This window comes from Morus notabilis, unplaced genomic scaffold (genome assembly GCF_000414095.1).
Source record: "Morus notabilis unplaced genomic scaffold, ASM41409v2 Scaffold435, whole genome shotgun sequence".
Taxonomy (NCBI): Eukaryota; Viridiplantae; Streptophyta; class Magnoliopsida; order Rosales; family Moraceae; genus Morus; species Morus notabilis.
Genome location: NW_010359587.1, coordinates 54704 through 78101, shown reverse-complemented (window position 1 = coordinate 78101; position 23398 = coordinate 54704). Strand labels below are relative to the sequence as shown.

The following is a 23398-nucleotide window of genomic DNA, read 5'->3' as shown; positions in this document are numbered from 1 at the left end:
GATCAGATCAAAGCGTTGTAAACAGCAACTGGAAGAGCCTCAACCAACTGGTCTTTTTTGCTATTCTCATTTCCACGATCGGAGTGCGGGTGGGCATATGTCGTTCAATCTCCCTTTGGTATTTTTGAACTCCTTCCAACCACAAGAGAGCCAAAGGAAAAATCGTTCTTGAGAATTAAATAATTTTTCCTCTTAGGAATCTTTTGTCAATAGCATCTAAAAAGTCTCTCAAGTGATCTTATGAATAATGTGACTTACTGGGCTATTTATAGTGTTTGGGAAGTCATACTTCCGTAATAATTAGGTTTCTCAAAGTTTTAATCGCATCCAGAGTCAGTTTCACCATGTCAGCACACACTATGCGTTACAACCGGTCGACCGGTGACAGAGACGTTATAACTCACCGGTCGACCTGTTCTTCACAAACCGGTTGACCGGACCCGTCGACCTGTCTTCATGAACCAGTCGACCTGTCCGCACTGGTAAAAGTTGTTTTCCTAGTTCTTTAATACGGGAAACTTGCACAGAGCCTCAGTTTTGATTCAAGCAACCCAATAGAGAAAGTGCATGATCAAAACAGTCATATAATAGTCTTCCCATATTAAACAACTCTTAAAACAATAATTCAACCAATTTATCTAGAATTAATTTAACAATTAATTCACCCGATAAATCACTCATGAATTAATTAACCAATCTCATATTAACTTTGAACCATTTTTACAGAAATAACACAAGTTACCAATATGTAGGAAATACATCGTATCGTTACAGGAAATTATGTGAGCTAGCAAAGGGACCCGATGGACATATATAAATTAAGCTTCTATAATCACAACGCTACTTGTAAACCAACAAGTCCGTATCATGATTATAAAGCTCTAGCGCTACTCCACTAAAAGCCTAGAGCTGCACTCTCGATTTATATAGCGTATTTACAAAGCTCTAAATAGCTCTAGTCCATGACTCAATATATTAGTGTATCATCCCCATAGGATATCCATAATCGACTTGAGGTCAAGTTTCATTTTCCCTTCCCGATTACATTTATCTTATGTTCCATTATCACACCATCAGAAAACCACTATTCGTACCATTACAAACAGTAAACCATTAGATAACACATAGTAGTCTAATGACTGAGCGCTCGTATTTTCGATCCACTGATAATGCAAAGAGGATATCATTGACTCTTTATAGGAGCTATGGATTCCACTATCTATGAATAACGAATCTACGCATACACGAGTCATACCCCTAATGTACCGGTAAACGTACCTTTACATAATGTCAGGATGTCTCCCTTTAGTACATCAAAAGATGCAAGTCAAGCATATGGGTTCATTATCCATCTCAGGATTAAGATGACAACATATAATTCGTCAAAAGTGAATTATTTTATTCAAACAGAATTATTAATTAAAACAATTCAACTTTGGTCCGATCCAATATAGATTTTACCATTAGAAACTATATCAATGTCTCTACCCATGGAGTCCCACCTCCGACGACCAAGACAAGCCGTCTCTGTTAGAAAGTAGACAACATAATAATCTTAACATGAATAAAAAGCCCAACTTTATTCCCTCGATTATGGATCATATGATTTAGACTATCATCTTTAGATTCTTGTTTTCCGCATGTTCTTCACATTACATGCATGACCTAAAGATTTAGAATGACAGTCTCAGACTTTCAGTTTGCTTATTATACATTCAACTAATATGAACATAAAAGGACAATACATAGATATATGAAATAAATAAATCTTTATTAATAGTCAAAATGTCTCAAAGAACATCGTTACATGTATTCCTAAGGGTATAAATGCTAACAATGCTAAATAGAGATCCCATTAATATTTATTTGTTTATTTGTCGCTTATAGGTATAAAATATTTTAAATTTTTTAGATAAATATTTTTTGATTTGGTATGAAAAAAATAAAATAGTTATGTTCCTCCCCCACACTATTGGTTTACTTAGAGGACGTTTGGTTTATGTATTCAGAATCATGATTCAGAATCATTCTCGTTTTACGTGTATTTTTTGTGAGAGAAAACACTGTAGAGAACCATAAACTATGATTCAGAATCAGGAACGAATATAGGAAACAAACGTCCTAGAGATCCTCTTCATGAAAGTCTACACATTTATGGAGTAGGAATCGCAACGGTTGTCCCTTTAAAACCGTCTTCCTCGGAGTCACAATGGTCTAGCCCAACCCAACTGGGCCAACATCGTCGATCACGAAAACATCCTTCTGAGCTCGCTCAGCTCCAGAGCTTACAACAATGATTTAAAAGCCCCTCTTGAACTCTGTCATATGCCCATCAGCTACTAGACGCTCTTTCACATCTGATAGCTAACCCAGTTAGACAAATTAGGAGAGGCCACGAACATCATACCGTTTACATCAGCAGGTCCGCCGCAAAAAAGCCTCAACAATAGGGAATTTTTATGACTTTTCTATTTTTATATTATATTATAAACATGAATCTTTTTTGTGAAATATTAAAAACTCTTTTAGTGTTAAGCTTAAACCGCCCAAACCGCTTATGAGTTATTTGATTTAATTTATTTTTTTGTCAAAAAATATTAAACGTTTACTTAAAATATTTCATTAAAATATTTTAGTCTTAAAAAATTACTTAGAATTATTGAAAACCCTTTTAGTCTTAAACTCTATTTCACTAAAATACTTTATTCCCTTTTTTATCTTACTGAAATGATTTTTCCTAAAATACCCTTACTTAAATATATTCCTCCTTTGTATTCTATTTATTAGTTTGTTCTAAATATGTTCTATTTGTGAAAGTGCAAAAGTATACTCTCCATTTTGACGAGAAATTGTTGTAAATGTCAAATTTTAGAAACTAAATGGAGTAAATGTCAGATTTTAAACTATTTGAAATAAATAGCAGTTTACGTGGTAAATAAATCATTTATCATTTAAATGATAAATGATTTATTTACCACTGTAAATAATAACTTTTAAAAATTAAAATTTGATCCCTCAATTTTAGAAAATTATAAATTCATCCCTTAGCTTTTAAAAAATTAAAATTTGATCCCTTAATTTTTAAAAAATTACAATTTGATCCCTTATTTTTGAAAATTACATTTAGACCTAAATTTTTAAAAATATGAAAAAATACCCCTTGTAAATGATTCATTTACCATGTAAATGAATCATTTACCTCATTTACTAGGTCAATGTAAATGATTCGTTTAAGTAAATGATTCACTGACCTCATCTACCAGATATGTAAATGATCCATTTTCCTTGTAAATGATTCATTTACCAGGTGTATAAATGTAATTATTAATGAAATTGGGTCAAAATTTAATTTTTAAAAAATTAAGAGATCAAAATATAAATTTTTAAAAATTAATGGGTCAAAATATAATTTTTAAAAAGTTAAGTGGTCAAACTATAATTTTTTAAAAATTAAGGGGTCGTAAATGAATATTTACCATCATTTACACACATAAACTGTTATTTACTTTCAATAATCTTAAAATCTGATATTTATTTCATTTAGTTTCATAAAATCTGACATTTACTGCCTTCTCCCCATTTCCCATTTCGACTTGGCTTTGTTCTCTCTCCCGTTTCTTTTGCTTCTTTTGCTATAATCTAATATTTTAAAATTTCTTTTATTTAAATACTTATTCTAAATTATTGTTACTAAAAGTAATTTTATCCCAATTATGTCCCAAGTAAAATATTTTTCTTTGAGATTACGAAAAAACCCAAAAACTACTGTCTGACAATTTCCAGTGGGTGCCTGCCGAGGCGCTGTTACGATTTCCATACTTCGTAAATTCTCCGCCCACAGAGTGGCGCTGCAGCGCTATGCACTCTGTTCACTTGTGAGCTGATTCACCCCTCCAGCACCATGGCGCCCAAAGCCAGATCCGCCGTGCGATTTTATATATACATATATAATTGATGACTTATAATTCGTTCTTCTATTTGTTGAATAATATTTAATGAGAACATATAAGGCATATTGATTTCGTTTGTCGTGATCATAATTATTGCTATAATGACAAATATTATTTTCGAAATTTGTTTTTCTTAATTATTAACATCTAGTATTAAAAATTTTAATTCGGAAGTTACTTTCATAAATAAATAAAAAATGTAAAACTGACATTAATTCTCTTTTTTTCCAAGAAAGTGATTAAGGGCATCATTTCAATATCTATAAGAACATGTGATCCTGCTTAATTAATATTTGTAAAAAAGAATTAGGGTCCACATCAATTTACAAGTCCTTTCAAACTCTTTCTTACCATCCATCATAAACAAAGTTTATGTCTAATTTTAGGCTTCGTTTTATTTGCTTTTAATAATGATTTACTAAAAATGAATTGTCCAACGATGTCTTCACCATTTCCAACACATAAAAAAACTGTCAAGATTACCATATTATATAACAGATCAGGGACGCCTCAAGGAAGAAACTGGGGATTATATTTATGATCAAATAGAGAAGAAGAAAACGAAGAAGATCAATCATCTTCTTCTATAGGAACCAGTCGACAGATATTATCTGTCATATTAGGTTTCATATGTAATAGACAATTACACTGACTCTTAAGGAAAGAGTTTGATAATTTTCCAGTCCCAATACATATATATACACACATACATATATATATATATATATATATATAGGAGGAGAAATGAGAAGGGTGATTTTTGTGACGTGGTTGGTTTTGCTATCGGCGGTAGTACAGCTCCGAGCAGAAGATCCTTACCTGTTCTTCACGTGGAATGTCACGTACGGTACAATCTCTCCTTTGGGTGTTCCTCAGCAAGGAATTCTCATTAATGGCCAATTCCCAGGACCCAACATCAACTCCACCACCAACAACAACATTGTCCTCAACGTCTTGAACAACCTTGACGAGCCTTTCCTTTTGACTTGGTACTTACATTCATCGGCTCATATGTCCCCTCATTCGTGTCTCCTTTCATCATGTTTTTCTAACAAGACATTGTCACGATGTTTTATAGTCATATTCATATAGCTAGGCCCTTTTTATGCAGTGGTTGTGACAATGAGCATATATATAAAACATATAAATATATATGTATTATTGATAGTAGATTATTGTTGCCATATTTTTTCATATCTTATTTGAAAAAGTCTAATTAAATTATTGCCATATATGCAGGACGGGAGTCCAGCACAGGAAGAACTCTTGGCAAGATGGAGTGGTTGGGACAAACTGCCCCATCCCTCCAGGCAAAAACTTCACCTATCACTTCCAAGTCAAGGACCAAATAGGAAGCTACATCTACTACCCCACAACCGCCGTACACAGGGCGGCAGGCGCCTTCGGTGGCCTCCGCGTCAACAGCCGTCTCCTCATCCCCGTCCCTTACGCGGACCCCGAGGACGACTACACCGTCCTCATCGGAGACTGGTACGTCAAGAGCCACAAAACCCTCAAGAACTTCTTGGACAGCGGCCGCTCCCTCGGCAGGCCGGACGGCGTCTTGATCAACGGCAAGTCTGGAAATGACAAGAAGCCACTTTTCACCATGAAGCCAGGGAAGACGTACAAGTACAGAATCTGTAATGTGGGCCTTAAAGACTCCCTAAACTTCAGGATTCAAGACCATCCCATGAAGTTGGTTGAGATGGAGGGCTCTCACACCGTCCAGAACACCTACGAGTCTCTCGACGTCCACGTCGGCCAGTGCTTCTCGGTCCTCGTCACCGCCGATAAGGCGCCCAAGGAGTACTACATGGTGGCCTCAACCAGGTAATTTCTCTATGAGTAGTTAATATACAACATTTTATTTTCTTCTTCTCTCTAAATTACTCCTAATAATCATTGGTTTCTCCAAATCTCTTGTATAACAAAGGGGGAAACAAAATCTTGATTGAGTTAATAAGTTGAATTGAATTTTTTTTTCTTGTGAGAATATCTTAAAGAAATCATTACATCACCAAATAATGTGTCCCTAACGAGTTTATAATACTGTTGTCTAATTTTTTTCTTCTCCCCATCAAATTTTGACACCTTTTTTTAATTACTTGAAGAATTTAAAATTTTAATGTAATTTACTATATGATGAGGATAGTTTAGATAACATGAATTAGCGGGAAAAAAAAAGATAATTTTTAAAAAAAAAAACAGCCACATATTTTTTTAAATATGTTGGTAGAATAGTTATGATTTATTGCAAATATTACTAAATTATAGTGCATTATTATCTCTTCCACATTTATAATTTTATATTATCATATAATATAACATGATGGTAGAACTTTTTGTATTTTTTCATATTATATAAATAAACTTTTGGATCCGTGACTCACCACCAGGTTCACTAAGACCGTCCTCACCGGAAAAGCCATAATCCGCTACACCAACGGCCGCAAAGGCAGTGCATCCCTTAAAAACATCCCAGAGGCTCCGGTCGGGTGGGCTTGGTCGCTCAACCAGTTCCGGTCCTTCCGGTGGAACCTCACCGCCAGCGCCGCCAGGCCAAACCCCCAGGGATCCTACCACTACGGTAAGATCCCCATCACGCGCACAATCAAGATCGTCAACTCGGCAAGCAGAGTTAAGGGAAAGCTCCGTTACGGCATCAACGGAGTCTCTCACGTTAATCCCGTGACACCGTTGAAGCTGGCCGAGTACTACGGTGTTGCCGATAAGGTGTTCAAGTACGACTTGATCAAAGATGAGCCGCCCAAGAAACTTTCTGGTGAAGTGACTTTGGCTCCTAATGTGGTCAACCAGACATTCCGTAACTTTGTGGAGATCATCTTTGAGAACCATGAGAAGAGCTTGCAGTCTTGGCATTTGGCTGGATACTCCTTCTTTGCCGTCTCGTAAGTTAAAATCAATTAGCTAGCCATCAATTTATTCTTATTATTGTTTTTGGTAAAGAAAAATTCTATGTTTTGAGAAAACATGGTTTTCATCCTATTATGATAAAACTCCATCACTTAAATGGACTCTGTATTAATAAATTAATTAAAAAAAAATGTTTGTTTAAAAATGGCAGACGTGTTTATTCTCCAGTACTAATAAAACATTTTGTTTTTACAATGGGTGATCTAGGATTGAACCAGGGAGGTGGAGGCCAGAGAAGAGAAAAAATTACAATCTTCTTGATGCAGTGAGCAGGCACACAATTCAGGTGTATCCCAAATCATACGCCGCAGTCCTGCTTACATTCGACAACGCCGGAATGTGGAACCTGCGGTCGGAGCTGACAGAGAATCGGTACTTAGGGCAGCAACTCTACATTAGTGTCCTCTCACCGGCGCGGTCCCTCAGGGATGAGTACAATATGCCGGACAACGCCTTGCTTTGCGGCATTGTCAAGGACTTGCCCAAGCCTCATCCTTACACCATCTAAAAAATAAAAAAAAATAGACATATCCACACCTTTCTTTGTAGTCAGCGCCACATACACAACAATGAATCAGTGAAAAGGATTCATGGTCAATCACCAGTTATTACATTAATTATAAGTGATCATGTCCCTTTTCAAGTCAGTCTGTAATGTATTTAATATTTTGTCCCTGCTCCAGTTTTATGAATAAAACCCCAGTATTATTGGACTTCTGTTGCAAAAAACAATGTGGTAAAAGTAAATGAATATGTTTGAGAACTTATAATTAAGGAAAACAATTTGTTCTAATTATGTCCCCAATGGATGCAATCCTATTCTATCCTAACAGTTTACGTAATAAATGAATTATTTACGTAGTTTACATAGTAAATGAACCTTTTTTTTTTACGTAAATTTACTTTTTATAATTGGTAAAAAAAAAATTTTCCACGTAAATAAAAAAATTTTAAGATTTTTTACCACTTAAATTATTTTTTTAATCAATCATAAATGAATCATTTATGATTCATTTACAACACAAATTACTATTTACTTTAAATAGTTTTAAAATCTACTATTTACTTAATTTAATTTCAAAAATCTACATTTACTACCATTTCCTCAATTTTTTTAATAAATAATATTTATAAGCTTCCTGAAAAACGCAATGTCGTATGGGCCTGCCTTAGATGCCCCATTTTACCGGCTACACATTCACCTTATTGAACCCAGTCAATTAACCTCCTTTCACTGGCAGCCCTTGCATTTCATATGAACGGCTCGAAAAAAATAATAATAATAAATACATAGGGAGGCTCTTTCCTTTTGGCGCCGAGGGACGCAAGAAGTCCCCGATATCTATGTTATAGAAAGCACAAAACGCCACCATTTTGGTCGAAAGTGTGCTCCCCCTTCCTCCTTTTTTTTTTTTTTTTTTTTTTTTTTTTTTTTTCCACGCCCTTTTTTTGTAAAATGTGCTCCCCCCTCCCTCCTTTTTTTTTTTTTTTTTTTTTTTTTTTTTTTTCCAAGGCCCTTTTCTTAAACTTTTATTTTTACCCTAAAATTTATTTATTTTTTCATTTTAGTCCCTTTTTACCCTTTCTTTTTTATTTTTATCTTAGTGCTTTATTTTATTTTTTCTTTTAGTTTTTTACCCAAAACTTATTTATTTCTTTATTTTGGCCCTTTTACCGTTTTTATTTTTGCGCTAAAACTTTATTTTTTTTGTTTGGTTCTTTTTGCCCTAAAACTTATTTATTTCTTCATTTTATTCATTTTTTGTTAAATTTTTTATTTTTGTCCCAAAATCTTATTGTTATTTATTTTAATTTTTTTACCCTAAAACTTATTTATTTCTTCATTTTGATCCCCTTTTGACACTTTTTTTAATTTTGTCGTGAAATTTATTTTATTTTTCATTTTGGTTCCTTTTGCCTTAAGATTTCTGTATTTTTTTCATTTTTTTCATTTTTGCCCATTTTTACACCTTTTTTAACTTTGTCCTAAAACTTTATTTTTTTTCCGTTTTGGTTCTTTTGCCCTAAAACTTATTTATTTATTCATTTTAATCCTTTTTTTGGCTTGATGTCCTAAAACTTTATTTTTTTCATTTTTTTTCTTTTTGAGACTTATATTCAAATTTTATATGTTTTTAATACTAACAAGGTAATTAAAACTTCGAGCAATTTCAAATAAAACGGCACCATTTTGCTTGAAAGTGCTCCCCCTCCTCTTCTTTTTTTCAAGTCCCTTTTCTTAATTTTTTTATTTTTACCCTAAAAATTATTTATTTTTTCATTTTAGTCCCTTTTTACTCTTTCTTTTTTTTTTTATCTTGGAGCTTTATTTTATTTTTTTGCTTTTTGGTTTTTCCCCAAAACTTATTTATTTCTTTATTTTGGCCCTAAACCCTTTTTATTTTTGCCCTAAAACTTATTTATTTCTTCATTTTATTCCTTTTTTTGTGACATTTTTTTTTATTTTTGTCCTAAAATCTTATTCTTTTTTATTTTAGATTTTTGCTGTAAAACTTATTTATTTCTTCATTTTGGTCCTTTTTTGACCATTTCTTTTTTACTTTTGCCCTAATCATTTTTCATTTCGGTTACTTTTACCCTAAAACTTATATATTTCTTCATTTTAGTCACTTTTTGATACTTTTCTTTTATTTTTATCATGAAACTTATTTTGTTTTTCATTTTGGTTCCTTTTGCCCTAAGACTTCTTTATTTTTTTCATTTTGGCCGCCGATTTTTACACCTTTTTAATTTTGTCTTGAAACTTTATTTTTTTTCCCGTTTTGGTTCTTTTTGTCCATAAAACCTATTTATTTCTTCATTTTAATCATTTTTTATCCCTTTTTTTTGGGCTTGTTGCCCTAAAATTTTATTTTTTTATTTTTTTTCTTTTTGAAAATTTATATTTAAATTTAAATTTTATGTGTTTTTAATTTTAACACGGCAATTAAAACTTGACACATAAATTACTACCCACGTGCATAGCACGTAGGCTTCTATCAAAATGAGTATATATATCCCAAGAAGGACTCTAGCAAAATGACCAAGTGCACCTTAAGTCTAGAGTATAGCTTTATCAAGCCAAGACCACAAGCAATTAATAGTGAAAGTAGTTGTTGGATCTGAATACTCCAGCCCCACATCATAAAGTCTAACTCATATTATACTTGGGCTTTTGTTGATCTTTTGACATGATTAATAATAGAATTCTTGAAAATAGCCAATCTTTGTTGATAAACCTCCTGATCATTAAAAACGTGTTAAACAATAAATGTAGAGAGTAATAAAACGGAGAGCATTTATGTTTTTATTATGTCTGTCATCTTATTTCACGGATAAGGAATTGGTCATCAGGATAGCATTATTGTTGGGCTGCAATAACAACACATGTGAACTAGCGCGTTTGTGGCAATTATCCATGAAACATACAGGCGAATGATTTTATTGTTAGTGTTGATATGTAAATTAATGCCAACGGAGTGCACTAGAAGAATTTATATATAATTAGACGACTGAATCTAGACAACAGTTTTTGTATTTCTGCAAAAAAAAAAAAAAAAAAACCGAGCACTAGAAGAATTTCTACAACAACTATCGTCTATAGTTTTAGTTAAAACAGCAGCACTGAAAGCTCAATGTTTCGGATTTCTGTACCGTTGGTTTCGACGAGTTTATTGTTAACCGTTAAACCGCCATCTATTGAGGTTTAAAAATAAATATGGCGATTCTCATTTCACGAAAAGCCACTAGAAAACTAAAATTGAAAACGAAACTATCTTGCCCGCATTGTCACTCATTCCTCGCCTAAGCCGCTAGCGTATACACCGTCGTCGCTCCCGACCCACTCCGTGCCTCGCCACGCCGCCACCGCCCATTCTTTCGTCGCCCAAGCCTTGCCTCCACTCTATCAAGTAATTTCCATAAGTGTCAAAGCTTTTAATGGAAATTTCATGTGGTTGATTAAGAAATTTGTTGTTAGGTATTAAATTTCAATGCTTATTTGTTAGGTTTTAGTTTCTTTTTGTGATTGATCATTGAGAAATTAGTTGTTGGGTTTTAAATTTCAAAACTTATTTCTTAATTTTTTGTTTGGTTTTGTGGTGATTAAGAAATTAGTTGTTTAATTGTTTGTGTGATTGAGTAATTTGAATGTTGTTTAGCGTTAATTTGATTGTTTATCTTGAATTTGAAATTTATGTGGATAGGTTGTAGGTTGATTATGAAATTGGGTAATGTGATTGTTTATGAAATTGTTATGGTGTTGATTTTTTGTAGCTGTTAGTTAAATAGAAATTTGTATAGATTGATAATATTTATTGTTTTACTTTTGAGTTGGTAGATATAGTGTTATGATATGATCATGGAAATTTATGTAGATATTGTTTTGTTTTGTGTAGCAATGAATAGGAATGGATGCTTGCAAATAGAAAGAGTAATGAATATGAGAGAATGATTAATTTAGAGTTTGTATCCTTTGCAAAGACTGCTATAAAAAGGAATATGATCCATTATTTATGTGTAGAATGTGAAAATATTAGGAAACAATCATTTGATGATGAATTTAAAATTCACATCATTCACAGACAATATGAAGGAAAAGCAAAATGAATGAACAGCTTCGGCATTATCTCAGCTTCAAAACCAAAATGAAGCAAAAGACCCCATTAAAATTTCGCTCAACTGAAGAAAATAAAAGAAAACAAAAATAAAAAGAAGAAGATGAAAAAATAAAAATAAAAGAATCCCTAAAAAAATTTCAGGGCAACTTTGTAATTGCCCATTTAATACCATGACTCTTTACGTAAAAACCACTAATCATATAAATTGAAAAACAGAAAAGAGACTTTCGAACCTACCAAATCAAATCAATCGAATGAAAATTGAAACAAATTGGTTTAATTTGGTGGATATCCACGATGTCATCAATTTTTTGAACACCCCCATCATCATAAACCAGAATAACTGCTTGATTCCATAGATTTACAATCATCTTCAACTTACAATTTTTTTTAAGTAGATAATGAATAGTATATCCTAAAGTTTCTCTCTTGTTCATGACTTGCTTTTCAAATCTCATGATCAGAATCCATTATTAGAGACGGCACCGTCCTTGGCTTCCAGTGATACTTTTTCTCTCTGTAGTCTGTGCAAGTTTATTGGACTAACACTCTGAAAAAGGAGCTCAAATATATATATATATATATATAACAAATATATATATATATATATTGGTGAAACATAAAATATAGTGGTATGCCAAAATACTAAGCCACATATATATAATCCTTGGCGGAATATACAAAATTACAAATCCAATGATCACTGGGTTGACTAAAGAACAAAGCTGTATGCACAAGTTTTGAAAGGGCAATATTTCATAACAGATTTTATCAGCCTGGCCAAATTACAAAATAATGTAGGTTGATGTTAATAGCACTCTGTAATACCCTTTATAAAAAAAATAATAAAAAAAGCACCTTGTAATCCGTCCCTGGACATGAAATATATGAAGATAAAATCCTCAAATGGTTCGAATACAAATACATGAAAAATGTATATCCATGTTTATTATTTAGTTAATAAGTTAATCCCTTTTTTGGTGGTTGCAACTTTAGCCTAACAGTAAATTTCCACCCTTCAATGGTAAGGTACAAAGTTCAAATCCCCACATCAGGTTTAAAGAAGAGGAGTATATATGAATATTACTCCCCCAATACATATACATATCTATATGTATGTATGTATTTGCAGTTTCAAGCTTTAAGCAATGAGGATTGTGTGTTCTCAAAGTCAGAAGGAAAAATAATAATAATAATTAATCAGCGTCCAAGCAATAAGTATACACACACAGTTTTTGAGGAAAGCAAAATAGTTGATAATTAGACCATACATGAGACCACTGAAAAAGCCTTAAAAAGACGTTAAAAGACAATGATAATAGTAAATAGTATTAGCTAGCAAGTAAAAAAAAAAATTTAAAAAAAAAATACCTCTTTAGAGCTCTTGCATTTAATAAAATAAAATGTGATTGATCACCCAATGCCTGGCATGTGGAGCAGAAAGAATTATGTAGCCAAGAACAACTTGCCAACTTGAAAGTCTCTCTTTAACATTAAAAGGAAACTAGTCAAGTGAGAAAAAAAGTAGTCGGCAAGTCATCCTTGGCTGCACAATACTTGCTGCACTCTGCAAGCAAGGCAATAAGTGAGAGACTTGAGACCATATAGAGAGAGAGAGAGAGACAGAGAGAAGTGAAGCAAATAGGGACTTGTATATATAGAGGCTGCAGGGTAAAGTAATAAAGGGATCAAGTGAATTTGATTAATTTGGTTAATCATTGTGATTGTGATTGTGATACATATATAGATATAAAAAGGGCAATATAAGCAGAATCCAGGTGATAAATGATGATTAGGACTTCTCCTTAATTACTGCAGAGATCCAAGAAGAGGGCCCAACAAATTGTGGATGAAAGTAAGGGATAAGGTTCTTCCATATCTTTCCACCGTCACCAACTCCTTTTCTACGTTTTTCATATGTATCTATCCATCCCAAAAATGTAAATATAAAAGATTTCCAAATTCTTATAAATTCAAAAAGGAACATCCCACTTGCATGCACAAGGCAGAAGGGGCCATATAAGAAAGGCAAGCCCTCAGGGGCTGCAAGGTACACAAGATTCAGCACCAAAATGCATAATATCATGTAAACCACTCATTTTCTTTAACAAGATAAGCCATCTTCTATACTAGTTATATGCTGTAATATATATACATATGTATATATATATACACATATGTATATATATATACACATATGTATATATAGAGAGAGAGAGAGATTAAGGAAGCCTTGTTAATTCTATATATAGAGAGAGAATACCAAGTACTGGACTATGGACTGAAAAACTATTAGTACATGTAAAGCTAAAATGGTTCGGAGTCTCAATGATTATGTTATGTTGATCACATGCAATGCTTTGACCCTACAGCTACTCAAAAGGGTATATGTATATGTATATCATTCGTCACATTATTAAAAATAAATAAACCAATGTCATTTGTCATAAGAGAAAAGGGAATCTTGAGATTTGCCGGCTTTACATACGGCAAAGATTTAAAAAACTGAGAGTAGCTATTTCCAATATGCATGAGATTGAGAAATAAAAAGAGTATTTGAGCAACTTTCAGGCAGATGACTAGAGACATGTTAAGTTATAGGGAAAAGAGAGTGGCTCAAAGACCAATGTATGCTTTACCGAATTTTTTGCTCTTTTTTTTTCCCCCAACACTCACTCCAACAATCGGTAGGATTCCTTTGTCAATTTTACTCTGCCACTATGAGAGCTGGAGAAGTAGCAGGCTGAGACCACCACAAAAAAAAAAAAAAAAAAAAAAAAAAAACTTTGCCCATTTCCTTATTAATTGCAATTGCATGTTTGGTTGTGGTGTTTCCATTTTAATACAAGTAGGACAAAATCTGTGTGTCATATCACAGAGACACCACATCAATGGTAAAGTTAGCCAAAAGAGAGAAAGAAAAAAAGAGTCCCCACTCAAAGAAAGTGCAATTTGAGGGGTGGGGTGGTGTGGGGCAAGCTAATAAGTGATCATGTTGGATCAGAAAGATTGCATATCGATTCTACTCTTATCTCCTCCTCACAAGGCACAAGCTGTCTGTAATGACCAAACGACTCCACACTGTAGACTGTAGACTGTAGCCGCAGCAGCAGCACATAAAAACGATATCCGAGACAAAAAACAGTCTTCAGTATTAGTAATATCTGACCCAAAAATAAAAAATAAAAAAGAATTGATTATCAAATGGAACATCTGACATTAAATGCAATTCCCATATTTGTTTATCATTTTAACTAAAAGATTTTGCTAGAAACTAGTCTTCTAGATCAGTTTGATTGCTAATGGCATGTTTGGTTTATACATTCAAATCAGTAATTTTAAATCTGAATTTAAATTTCATAAGAAAACTCATTGGCAAGAACATTATTAATTCAAAGAGCATAATCAGAATCATGAATTTTAAGTCACAGAACCAAACGGCCCTAAGCTGAAGAAAGCAGGGTATATCCCAAAAAACCTATGTTGCAAGCAAGCAAACTCGGAATATAATGCCGGGTTTATGCCATGAAATGAAATAATGAGGTAAAACGACAAAGCAGCTACTACAGTCTACAATAATACCATTTTGCTTTGGCCTTTGGGTCAAAGGGGTCTTCTATTCTTGCTTAAGCATAACAAAAATTATACTAATCTCCTATAACAGACGCCAAACAAACACACACATTGATGTATACAACCTTTTTAAACTCAACACAAGTTTACATAATAAAGTTTCTGCAAAATATGCAATTTGAAAAGTCAATAACAACCTTAGGCTGTGAAAGGAATAGGAAATTCACATAACTCTCATTCGGGCCTTCCTTTATCAGTACATTCTAAAACAGAGAATGGGTAAGAGGTAGAATATCGATCCAGCTGGGCTTTACTTCTTCCCTTGCCCAAAACGATACTAAATGCAACTATCATCACATAAACTCAATAGCCCACCAGACTGGCCAAAAGTAATAAATGAAATTACAAGAGCACCACCAGCATAAACCTAAAACGAAAATGCAACAGAAAAAAATTATCATATTGCATTATTGCCATCACAGTGAAAAGCTCTAAGCAAGGTAACAAATATTACAAGGTATCTCCCACCCACTGGAACTATATAACAAGCAACTAAACTACCGATGCCTTGGACAGAGCAGCAGCAGCGCAACAGGTAGGTATTATCTTGCACGAAGACAAATCAAGAGTCTTGCGGTGCCTCAAATCTCGTTGGAGTATCAATTCCCATCATACAACAGATGCCTGATATCAAGATTATAAGCAAAACAATGCCCTGTGGAACAACAAAGTCAAACACGATTAGCCTCTATAATAGCCATTTTGAAAGTGCAAAACTCGATAAAAGTAGAAGAGGCGCACTTGCTACATAAATACTACAGTATCTAGTGTATATCAAGCTTATGGGTGCAAATAAAAAAATGTGTATGTGTGCACTTGCGCAGCGTGAATGTATGTATAGTTTACCTCCTAGACATAAGGCTAGTTCTGACCATTTTACACCAAGGCATGATTGTAGCGGTAGTACACTCTACACATGACAATGTTTACAATTTAATATGTGCAGACAGAACAGCAGAAGGCCGGACGCTGTGGAGTTTCCTAGAAGATGTTAAGAAAAAAAGTCCATTTTCTAAGTAGTTGCCCTGAGGAACTACATAATTTTCAGAAACTTTCAAGGGATTACAAACTAAAGCAGAAGCAGTGACAGCAGTCAACATTAAACCAATTTTTGCAGTTTGATGACAGTCATCCCAGTGCTCTTTCAGCTTGGTTTTTTGGAAGAGTGGTTTCTATAAGCTTCATAATGATGACTATAACTATGAAAGGAAAGTGGAGAAGACGACTGTTGGCAACCCAAGGCCAAGCTATATGCAAATAAAAGGGTAAAACAACAGGAAAATGAAAAGGAAAACAGCTCTAAGGTTGATACGTCTTAAAGAAACATAGCTGATTCCAGAATTACTAAACCTGACTGACAAACGGTTTTCCAAACCTGAGAAAAGGTTTTCCAACGTAATAGGATAGCAGTAAAAAATGAACCGCATAGATGGCCCACTTTTTAGCTCCCTCATCACTAACATATATGTAAGAGAACATCAAAAGTATTTTTGACAATAGTGACACATTTTCCTAGTTGGAGTTAGAATTCAATAAGATCTCGCCTAAGACCTCTTGGTCTAGTGGCATTGGGGGGGTGGGGTGGGGTGGGGTTTGGGTGGGGGGTTGCGGGTTCAATCCCGTGTTGTGTCAAAGGAAAAAAAAAAAAGAATTCAATAGGATCTCCAATCCAGATTGAGAGACATAATTCACAGAGATGGTAGGACATGGACTCGAAGAATGCTTGAATTTGATTCAGAAATCCCAATGAACTTTCATCAACAATTGTTCAATATTTGTAGGAGTTCTTGCTTCAGGCCTCTTAAATACAATGTGAAGATTTTGACTTGATAATCCATTTTAGCATAAACAGCCCCCATATAACCAAAGGCAATAAAGAGTAAATTTTTTATATTGTTAAGGAACCAACTCCTCTGTGACAAGCAATAAAGAGTAAATTTTTTATATTGTTAAGGACCCAACTCCTCTGTGACACGATAAACAAGTCTCTTACCGTTTAAAGAAAGAAAGAAAGAAAAGGGGGGCATCAACCACAAAGAACTTAGTCTGCTTATGATCTAGATAAAACTACACATTGAAAATGCTATGACACATGTATTAAAATGTTAAAGTATAAAATTATTGTTGGCCCACCTCTTAATAGCTTAAGCTTTTGGGATGAATTGGTAAACTAACATGGTATCAGAGCGGGAGGTCCTGAGTTCAAACCCCCGTAATTGCACTCTTTATCTCCATTTAAAAATTATCATGTGTTGGGTCTTTAATATATCTCGGGCTTAAATATTCACGTGTTGGGCTTTCCAATTAATTTACCCACACGATTACCCATTGTCTAGCCCACACATGAGGGGGAGTGTTAAAGTATAAAATTATTGTTGGCCCACCTCCTAATAGCTTAAGCTTTTGGGATGGATTGGTAAACTAACATAAAAATATATAAATAAATAAATAAAACATTGTTACAATGATATCCAAATAAAAAGAAATAAAACACCGTCATAAATGTATTGAATGAAACCAAGACAAATAAAGTGTCCCGGGAATCTCACCACCATCACCACTGACCACATTCTGCTCAGTCACTCAGCAGGCCCACCACGCACTAGAGGTCCGGCGACGTTAAGCGTCCCGCTCAGACCACCCCAACGAACGTCACAGCCCACCACAACTCAGAGTCACCGTCACACTGTCGCAGCCCCATCACGACTCAGGGCCGTCGCACTATTGCAGCCCCACCACTACCCAGACACCGGTAACAACCTCACCACTATCACAACCCCACCATGAGTCAAACCCTCTATTGCAACCCAGAATAAATAATCAAGACCCAGAAAGACTAACGTCTTAAATTTTAGGTGGGGGAAGTAAAAAGCCACTAAGTTCAGGTGGGTTAGACTCGTATAGATGTGTTGGGCATATTATAAGATCGTGAAGATTGAGATGATATCTTACCCAGATCTGGGGCCCATTTAGTTCACTGATTCGAATTTTTAACTCGACTTGAAATGTGACTTTATGTGAGAGCTTTTTACTATAGCAAAAAAGTTAGATGTGACTGTTTCTGAGAGCTCTTTACTGTAGCAAAACTTGAATTCTAAACTCGAATCGGTGAAATGACCGGAGCCCTAGTATCCTTAGAGCAATAGGAAGGGGAGATTGAAAGAAGAAACAACGGAGAGAGAGTATTTCTTTTTCTAATTTTTTGAATTATTTATTTTCTAAAAGGAGAATTTTTTTCTTAAGGAAATTTACCTATTTCGGTTTCAATTAACGCAATTTATTTGTTTAAAGAATTAGTTTAAAGTTATTGGTTTTATAATTTCTAATTTTTTATTGATTTTACTAAAAAAATACATTACAATACCACGAACAACCAAACACAGTAAAATAATATTTATGGGAATGTGAGAAGAGATTTATACGTGACCATACGCTGCAATACACGTTTCCTGGGAATCATATTCCCTTCTATCACTTTCCCATTAATATGATTCCTACGATTACCGCATACCAAACGCCCCCTAGGAGTTTTGGCAATGAATTGGACTTTGATATACTGGAAATCATATTTAATCAATGAAACCAAATTAAAATAATCATCATAGAAACCAAACTTACAACTAAAAGCCCCTCCAGAAGTGATGATTTGATCTTGCAAACTTCACCACAGCCTGTAGAATTGGTGCTTTCTTGCAAAAACCTTTCTACTTCCCGATAAGAAGGATATTGAATTGACTTAAAAGGATCTGAAACATATAGAACTGCATATTTTTCCCCAGACTGATCCATGGAATTAACAAGCTCGGCAAATGTTTCACCTGTACATTTAATAAAACATTTGTATAAACAACTTTCAGCCATGTATGACTTTTCACATCAACAAAGCAATTTTAAATTTATCATGTTCAAATGAACAGCGGCAGTCATTAAAATTGAAAGTACCCTCTAAACGTGGTTGGTGAAGTTCATTGAGAGAATTAGATCCTTCATGGCAGAATACAACCACATCTGCTTCCCCCTTTGCCCTCTTCTCCATTCTGGAAGCCAGATAATCCTGTTTCGTTCATATTAGGAAAAAAGAAAAAAAAAAGACATCATGTCTTTACCATAGCCCATAAACTTCCAAATTTAACGGTTATATTGCATAGTCAATGTGATTTACATGAACGGACTGCAAGTTTGAAAGTTTTGGGAAATTTCCACTGGTTAGAGAGCAAGACTCCGAGAACGCAACATTACTGAGTCCAACATCACGCCCACACATCTCAGTAAATCCTGCAAGCAAAGAATCAACCAGTGTCTCGTCCTCTGACGCTGCAATGTAGGGGAATGCCATGGAAAAATTCGATGTTGTGAAGGAGACCTACTCGTGAACATGGAAAGTTGGACGTTAGAGCAAATCATAAATTCCAACTCAAATCCTAACTATAAGACAGCCAGAAATGCTGCTTACCTTGAGCCTATTCACCAAATCTTTGTCTGCATTTTTGTTTGCATAAATATCTGAAGATTGCAACTGCATAAAGAGAAACGAAATATCAACAGTGCCCCGGGGAATATACAACAGGGCAAGTGTTCTTTTCTAGTGCAATGTCAAACTTCCTCTTTCCTACGCAAAAGGTCCAGCACCACAGTTCATCAATAGGCTCTACAATCCTTAACTTAGTTTTTTATTAAGAATATGATGGCTATAAAGGTTAATGTATGGGAAGAATAAATCCAAGTGTAAAGCACTCCTTAACTCTTCCTCTATTCACTAGAAGCAAGCACAGTTGTGCTAATTCCGATTTAAAATAATCAATAAATAAATAGAAGAAATTTGAAAATGTAGCCTTTTCAGCATGTCTGGGAAAATTTGCATATACGACTGATGTGCATCTATAGGTTTAACAACTACACGAATAACATTAAACATTAACATCAACTTAACAAACGCAATATGGGTAAACAAAGTTTGTGATTAAATTTTTTTCTTATAAGAAACTGAAAATTTTATTAACATAAAAAAAAGGGCGTACAACAATAGATGGGGAATCCACCAAGGATTAAAAAAAACAAAAAACAAAAAAACAAAAAAACAAAACAAAAACAAAAACAACAAAGAGAATACAGAAAATCACACACAGATACAAGAAGTAAAACTAAGCATCTCTAGCCCAAAGCATCCACCCAATTCGACAAGATTAAAGAGAGTGGAAGATCCTTAAACGATGAATCTGTCGAGGCCCATAAATTATTTAATTATAAGAAGGATGCAATAAATAAATAAAAAAATAAAAATATGCAATATTGGACGATTCCACAAGTAAAGTGTCGTAATTGAAAAACATTACCTCTCTACCAACAAATACAAGAGCCAGATCCACAGGTTGCTTAACTTTGCTTTCTGAGCACTGAGATATCATAAGACATATATGTTACACGTAGAGAAAAGAAACTATACATGATCTAAGAGCACCAAAAGAGAAAGAATTAACTTTTAGAAAGCCTGATGGACTGAGAATCATAGAAAAATCTAAAACAGGGAAACAAAAAAGGTAACAATAAGAAGAATCAAATACCAATAAGTTTGACCATCCTCCTTCAGACAGAACAGACTTAGCAAGATCCTTGGGAGAGAGAGTCTGATAATTGACAGATGCCTGAAGCCTGTCATTTGCAAATGTATGGTCACATAATATATTAATAAGTTATCACCACAATAAAGGATCCAAACTTAGGGTAGTAATAAAATAGAAATAAAGGACAAGATAAAGGAGTACAGAAAGGGGAGAAAAAATTGCTCAGCAAAGCAGTTTGAACAAAAAATAAATGAATAAATAAATTGCTTAGCTCATCAAAAATAATGAGCAGGAGCCCAAACGAGTTTTTACATTGCAAACGGGGAAGTTTAGCACATATCTTATCTAGGAAAGAGAAGTGCTTTGTTTCATCAGCCAATTTGTAACATATCAGGTTTCTGATAATCTGATTCATTCTAAGGAACGTATTAAAACAATCAATTGATTTTATAGACGGCCAAATTCGTCCTGATACCATCTTTTGCTCCCTTAAGAAAGTGGATTATCTAACATCTCTACCACCTTAATGAAGTGGGATGTTTCAGTGCTACCGTGCCAAAAACAAATTGTTTACTTTTCTCATTCTCATTATACAACTAAATTACAGGAGAACCCAATTTTCGGGGTTGCTTAACTTTGCAATTAACAAAATTTTTTAATTGATCAAACTCCAAACCTAAAACAAAGAAGAAGGTACTAGGTCAGAATTTGATCTCTGATACTGTTTCTTTTTAAATTAAATTGATTGCGTTGAAATGATTAGGGTCTTATGTTAGGAGAGGCCTAAAAGCCGAATTGGAGATTCGGAGTGGTTATCAGATAATTAATTCCTTTTTCTAATTTCTACATTGTAGACAAATGGAGAAAAAGATATAGGAAAACTTTGACAACTTGAAACTTTGCAGGGACTTCAAACTATTATCTTCATCACTATCTATAAGTTTCTGCTCTAAGGAAACATTCTTTCAATCTTTTTTTTTTGTCCATATGTTTCTGCTGCTATTGTTTTTGTCCACAAAAGACCAAAAAAAAAAAAAAAAAAAAAAAAACGCTTTGCCGTAATTTTAATGCGAATTAATGAGAAAGCAATGAAACTTACTAGTTCAAGCTAGAGAAACTTCAAAACGTTACTTCTTCATCATGTATATCATGTCAATCTATTATTTTTTTACAATAGGGCTGTCCAATTAATAGTTGGTTGTTCTCAGAGTAACTGAAGCAACTATAATTCTTCAACTAAATTGAATATTGCAATGTAAAACCCAAAAAAAAAAAAATGAAAATAGGAAGATTTCGCACCAGTGATCGTTGTAATTAGGCGACCAGAGGAAAGCAGGCGCAGTGGAAATGGAAGGCAAACAAAATCCCGATGGAGAAAGAGCACCGACAACTAAGATGAGGAGTAGGGGCAAAACCGCCGCCATTTTTAGGGTTCTGCACTGCAATGGAATCCATCGGAGATGAGATTAAGAAAATCGGAATCCCAAATCTAATCAAAGCTAAGATCGCAAAAGAAGCTAATTCCATGGATCAATCATTGATAAAAGCAATGAATCTAAACCTACTTCCGAAATTCCGATCTGAAGTCCCGAAAGAACACTTCAACGGAACCAATCAACGAACAAACAAACATCTAAACTTTCCAATTCATACAAATCTAGTAAAGAAGAAGAAGAAGAAGAAGAAGAAGAAGAAGAAGAAGAAAAGAGCTTTGGGGTCTTGCCTTTAGGCTGATGAAAATCGGAAAAGGACGCGAAGGTCCAAGCAGATCAGAGCTTGGATGAGATTTCGATACGGAAATATTTGCTGAGGCTTTGGTTTCGGCTTCGTCGTTTTCTTACTTTTCCTTCGCTCTTTCTTTCTTTCTTTCTTTTTTTTTAATAAAAAACTAACACACTCGTTCTCTTTCTCTTTTAGTCGCTTAGAGCGCATTTGAGGGGGTTGTTTATGGGATTTTCTTTTTGGTAATTTGCATCTTATTAGTCCGTAATTCTTTAGTAGGTAATACTTTGACCACTCTTTTTTAGTTGTAGTAAACGAATGTTTAGTAAATAGATTCATATCATGATTTAAATCATGATTTATAATTTATTATAATATTTTTTTTTATAAAAAATATACATAAATTAAAAATAATTTTAATCTTATAATTTTAATCTATAAATTAAACGTCTACACGACATTGACAATTAAGCTCGTTCTATTGGATTTTGTTAAGTTTTGAGAAAATAAAATTTAATTTGTCCCATTAAGTTTATGAATATCAGAATTTTAAAGGGTTATTTGGTTGGAGGATTCGTACCCTGATTTGAATCATAGTTCATAGTTTGCTACAGTATTTTCTCTCATAAAAAATACACATAAATCAAAAATGATTTTAATCTTATGATTCTAATTCATGAACCAAACGTCTCTTAAATGTTTACTTTCTGAATTTATATAATTTTAACAACTTATTTTCTGAATTTTTAATTTTGATGAGTTGCTCTATTAACTGTAAAATTATTATAATATATTTATTTTAACGATAATTTTGTTAAATTTTAATATTTTATTTTAAATATAACATAAATATTTTAATTCTTTAATTTTTTTAATCTCTTAGATCTAATAAAATATTTAAGGTTCCGTTCACTTCGCTGATTCGAGTTTAGAATTCGAGTTTTTTTACAGTAAAAAGCTATCACAAACAATCACA

The 23398-nt window shown here is 33.7% G+C and overlaps 2 protein-coding genes across 5 annotated transcripts; one reads left to right on the top strand and one right to left on the bottom strand.

Annotated features, from left to right (window-relative positions):
• Nucleotides 1-4489: 4489 nt before the first annotated feature.
• LOC21388637 (L-ascorbate oxidase homolog) lies at nt 4490-7584 on the top strand. The gene is made up of 4 exons (XM_010094847.2): nt 4490-4939; nt 5190-5783; nt 6350-6862; nt 7095-7584. The coding sequence occupies exons 1-4, from the start codon at nt 4695-4697 to the stop codon at nt 7393-7395; spliced, it is 1653 nt and encodes a 550-aa protein (XP_010093149.1). The 5' UTR covers nt 4490-4694; the 3' UTR covers nt 7396-7584.
• Nucleotides 7585-15196: 7612 nt separating this feature from the next.
• LOC21388636 lies at nt 15197-22572 on the bottom strand. Of its 4 annotated transcripts, none has more exons than XM_024163445.1 (9): nt 22424-22572; nt 22000-22139; nt 20701-20788; nt 20473-20532; nt 19593-19655; nt 19302-19502; nt 19082-19193; nt 18758-18957; nt 15197-15794 (listed from the first exon to the last, which is right to left on the bottom strand). In XM_024163445.1, exons 2-9 carry the CDS (start codon nt 22122-22124, stop codon nt 15702-15704), a joined length of 942 nt encoding a protein of 313 aa, XP_024019213.1. In that variant the 5' UTR covers nt 22125-22139; nt 22424-22572; the 3' UTR covers nt 15197-15701. The 4 variants fall into 4 exon arrangements, with proteins under 4 accessions (XP_024019213.1, XP_010093148.1, XP_024019212.1 ...); XM_010094846.2 differs by having other exon boundaries at nt 22000-22134; XM_024163444.1 differs by lacking the exon at nt 22424-22572 and adding an exon at nt 22266-22351 and having other exon boundaries at nt 22000-22134.
• Between the last annotated feature and the right edge of the window lie 826 nt (nt 22573-23398).

Coding starts and splice junctions, on each gene's coding strand:
- LOC21388637 (XM_010094847.2), top strand. CDS start 4,695: ATGAGAAGGGTGATTTTTGTGACGTGGTTGGTTTTGCTATCGGCGGTA. Junction 5,784..6,349: donor TACATGGTGGCCTCAACCAG/GTAATTTCTCTA, acceptor ACTCACCACCAG/GTTCACTAAGACCGTCCTCA. Junction 6,863..7,094: donor TACTCCTTCTTTGCCGTCTC/GTAAGTTAAAAT, acceptor TGGGTGATCTAG/GATTGAACCAGGGAGGTGGA.
- LOC21388636 (XM_024163444.1), bottom strand. CDS start 22,333: ATGTTTGTTTGTTCGTTGATTGGTTCCGTTGAAGTGTTCTTTCGGGAC. Junction 20,789..21,999: donor CCTAATTACAACGATCACTG/GTGCGAAATCTT, acceptor TGCAAATGACAG/GCTTCAGGCATCTGTCAATT. Junction 19,503..19,592: donor ATTTGGTGAATAGGCTCAAG/GTAAGCAGCATT, acceptor GTTCACGAGTAG/GTCTCCTTCACAACATCGAA.